Source organism: Aplysia californica, unplaced genomic scaffold (genome assembly GCF_000002075.1).
Source record: "Aplysia californica isolate F4 #8 unplaced genomic scaffold, AplCal3.0 scaffold00821, whole genome shotgun sequence".
NCBI lineage: Eukaryota > Metazoa > Mollusca > Gastropoda > Aplysiida > Aplysiidae > Aplysia > Aplysia californica.
Window position 1 is genome coordinate 292,049 of NW_004798091.1, and position 3,101 is coordinate 295,149.

General features: G+C 39.9%; 1 protein-coding gene across 1 annotated transcript in view; it reads left to right on the forward strand.

Moving 5' to 3' along the window:
- Positions 1 to 3,101, forward strand: part of LOC101849325 (3-methyl-2-oxobutanoate dehydrogenase [lipoamide] kinase, mitochondrial) — a gene marked incomplete at its 5' end in the record, with an annotated part of 40,904 nt that overhangs the window by 11,203 nt on the left and 26,600 nt on the right. The window contains 1 exon segment of the mRNA XM_013088853.2: positions 851 to 937. Within this exon segment, the coding sequence (XP_012944307.1) occupies positions 851 to 937 (87 nt within the window).

Below are 3,101 nucleotides of genomic sequence, written 5' to 3' on the forward strand. Positions count from 1 at the left end.
TTATTATTATTATTATAGGGTTGGTGGGTGTTCTGGTGTTGTTTGCTCCTTATTTACTATCAAACATCTATCATCTTTATCTTCTCTCCTGCTTTTTTATGTTTGTTACTCTCTTGTAACACCACCAATCTTCTGGCGCTCATATAACCTTATTGTGTTGCAAGTGCCGTAAAACCTCTACTAAAACTAAACTCTTTTGTAACACCACTAGTCTTCTGGCGCTCATATGACCTTATTGTGTTGAAAGTGCCGTAAAACTCTACTTAAAAAACAAACAAACGTCTATTGTCCTTATTTGTCCTCCTTTTCTTTGTATGTTGCTCTCTTGTAACACATCTAATCTTCGTCACTTATGTGACCTTATGCAGTTGTGAGCGCCGTAAAACCTCTACTATAACTAACTCTCTTGTAACACATCTAATCTTCGTCACTTATGTGACCTTATGCAGTTGTGAGCGCCGTAAAACCTCTACTATAACTAACTCTCTTGTAGCACATCTAATCTTCGTCACTTATGTGACCTTATGCAGTTGTGAGCGCCGTAAAACCTCTACTATAACTAACTCTCTTGTAGCACATCTAATCTTCGTCACTTATGTGACCTTATGCAGTTGTGAGCGCCGTAAAACCTCTACTATAACTAACTCTCTTGTAACACATCTAATCTTCGTCACTTATGTGACCTTATGCAGTTGTGAGCTCCGTAAAACCTCTACTATAACTAACTCTCTTGTAACACCTCTAATCTTCAGCACTTATATGACTGTATTGTGTTGCAAGTGCCGTAAAACTCTTACTAAAACAAAACAAACTAAAACCAAACTCCCGCCTCCCCCTTCCCTCCCCTCAGAGCATCTGTGGAGTCTCACCTGAGCGGCGTGGGCATCCCCGACGTGACCGTCACTATTGCCAACAATGACCACCACTTTGTCTTCAGGTAAGCCGCATCTTTGTTAATTTTCTGCAGGTAAATCATTATTATTATTATTATATGTGAGACAGCGTGGTGGAATCAGGCTCTCGTCAAAATAATCAAAGTGAAGAAACTTGCATTTTTCCGCAGGTTTGTGAATTGTTATCAAATTTTTGTCTTTTATCTCAACACCTTTCATGTCCATTAAAGAACTCATTTCTTTGTGGATTTTTCTCAGAAACGTTGATTAAAGGCACAAAAAATGTAAATTTTCAGTTACTACGGACTCTTAAGCTAAGGAAATAACTAGTCTTTGGTGGCCATTTTCTCACTTATTTTACCTCTGAAAACAGGTGACTCCCATTTAATTCTTTCGCAAATATCTCAACTTGTATTCAAGATAAATGGATATTTTTTCCATTCGAAGAAAGACATGTGAACAAGCTTTAAGATGATACCAATAACTCTACAGGCCCAAAAATTGACGAGAGCCTGATTCCACCACACTGCCTCACATGTATACTTTGAGTTTGCTACGGCTATGTGTTGCAAGTGCATTAAAACTTTTTACTGAAACTATTTTAAAAAGAACCATAATGATAACCGCCTTCGATATTACATATCCACGCTCTGCAATATGCTCTACGCACTTTACTACCATTATTATCCCAACACACCTCGCACTTTACTACCATTATTACCCCAACACACCTCTCACTTTACTACCATTATTATCCCAACACACCTCGCACTTTACTACCATTATTACCCCAACACACCTCGCACTTTACTACCATTATTATCCCAACACACCTTAGAACACTAGTGGGTGGGTGGCGGGTGCTCTGGTGTGGTTTGCTTCTTCTTTCCTGTCAAACATCTATTGTCCTTATCTCCCCTTCTTTTTTAAAATGTTTGTTACTCTCTTGTAGCGCCTCTTATCTTCCTTCGCTCATATGACCTAATGCAGTTGCGAGGGCCATAATACCTTTACTGAAACTAAAACTAAGTCATCTAAATTTTGTCTATGTGAGTAGAAAATGCCGATATAAAAAGCACCCAGACGAACAAACAAACAAACAAACCAACAAAAACAAGCAACCCAAGTTCACGGACGACCCGGCCCTTGTTGGGAATTTCGACCCTTGCTGGGAATTTTTAACCGCGGTCCATGTCTCTGTAAGTGTGTCCTTTGAGCCTGGGCCAAGAAGCAGTGAAAAGCAACAGCAACTGTTATAGTTATAATTATCCGGGCGTCAACAGAACAAGTGAGAAGAAAGCAGAAGCCAATCGATTGGTGTTGAGTCACGTGTGTGCGCACTGGCCTCTAGCTTACTCTGCCGTGATATGATAAAATGCATTTTTTCATTTTGACGTACATATAAAAAAAATTCCACTAATGAATTCTACATGTCGAAAGCCATCTTGAGATATCAATATGAAAGCCTAACTGTGACTAGTTTTTGAAAAAAATTAGCTTTTTAGATTTGTTAGTACACATTTATTTCCAATGTGTCCCGATGAAACACATTTTTTTTTCAGAGATGATCCCATAAAACGCATTTTTTCCCCTTGGGTATGACTGTTCACAACTGCCATGATCTGACGAAACACTATTTTTTTGTTTCTTATTGACGTCCGTATTCAACTGTGATCTGATGATACGCTTTTTTTGGTCGATCTCGGGAAGAAAAATGTGTTTTATCAGATCACAGGTGATTTAGTTGGCAGGTCGCTACTTCGCCTTTCGGTCCGTAGGTTCAAGAATCATAAATCCTTCTTACGGATGCGTTTTACAGAAAATAAATGCGTTTTATCACATCGTTATGGGATTAATGCGTTGAAAATAAAGCGCATTCCTGTTTGTGGTTGGCAGGTGCTCTGGTGTGGCTTGCTTCTTCTTTCCTGTCAAACATCTATCGTCCTTTTCTCCCCTTCTTCTTTTTTATGTTTGTTACTCTCTTGTAACACCTCTAGGGGGGCTCTCGTGGCCTAGAGGTTAAGGTGTTGGCTTCTCACTCAAAAGGTCCCGGGTTCGAATCCGGGTAGCAACCGAAAAATTTTCTTCTCTAAATTTGTCTCCTTTCACCTCATTTCCTGCTCTCTAGCAATGTTCAGTCGTCTGCTTTCGTCTCCTCTTTCTGCCCCCACCCCGTCACCTCCTTTAACCCCTCCTCTGGGCTCCTGA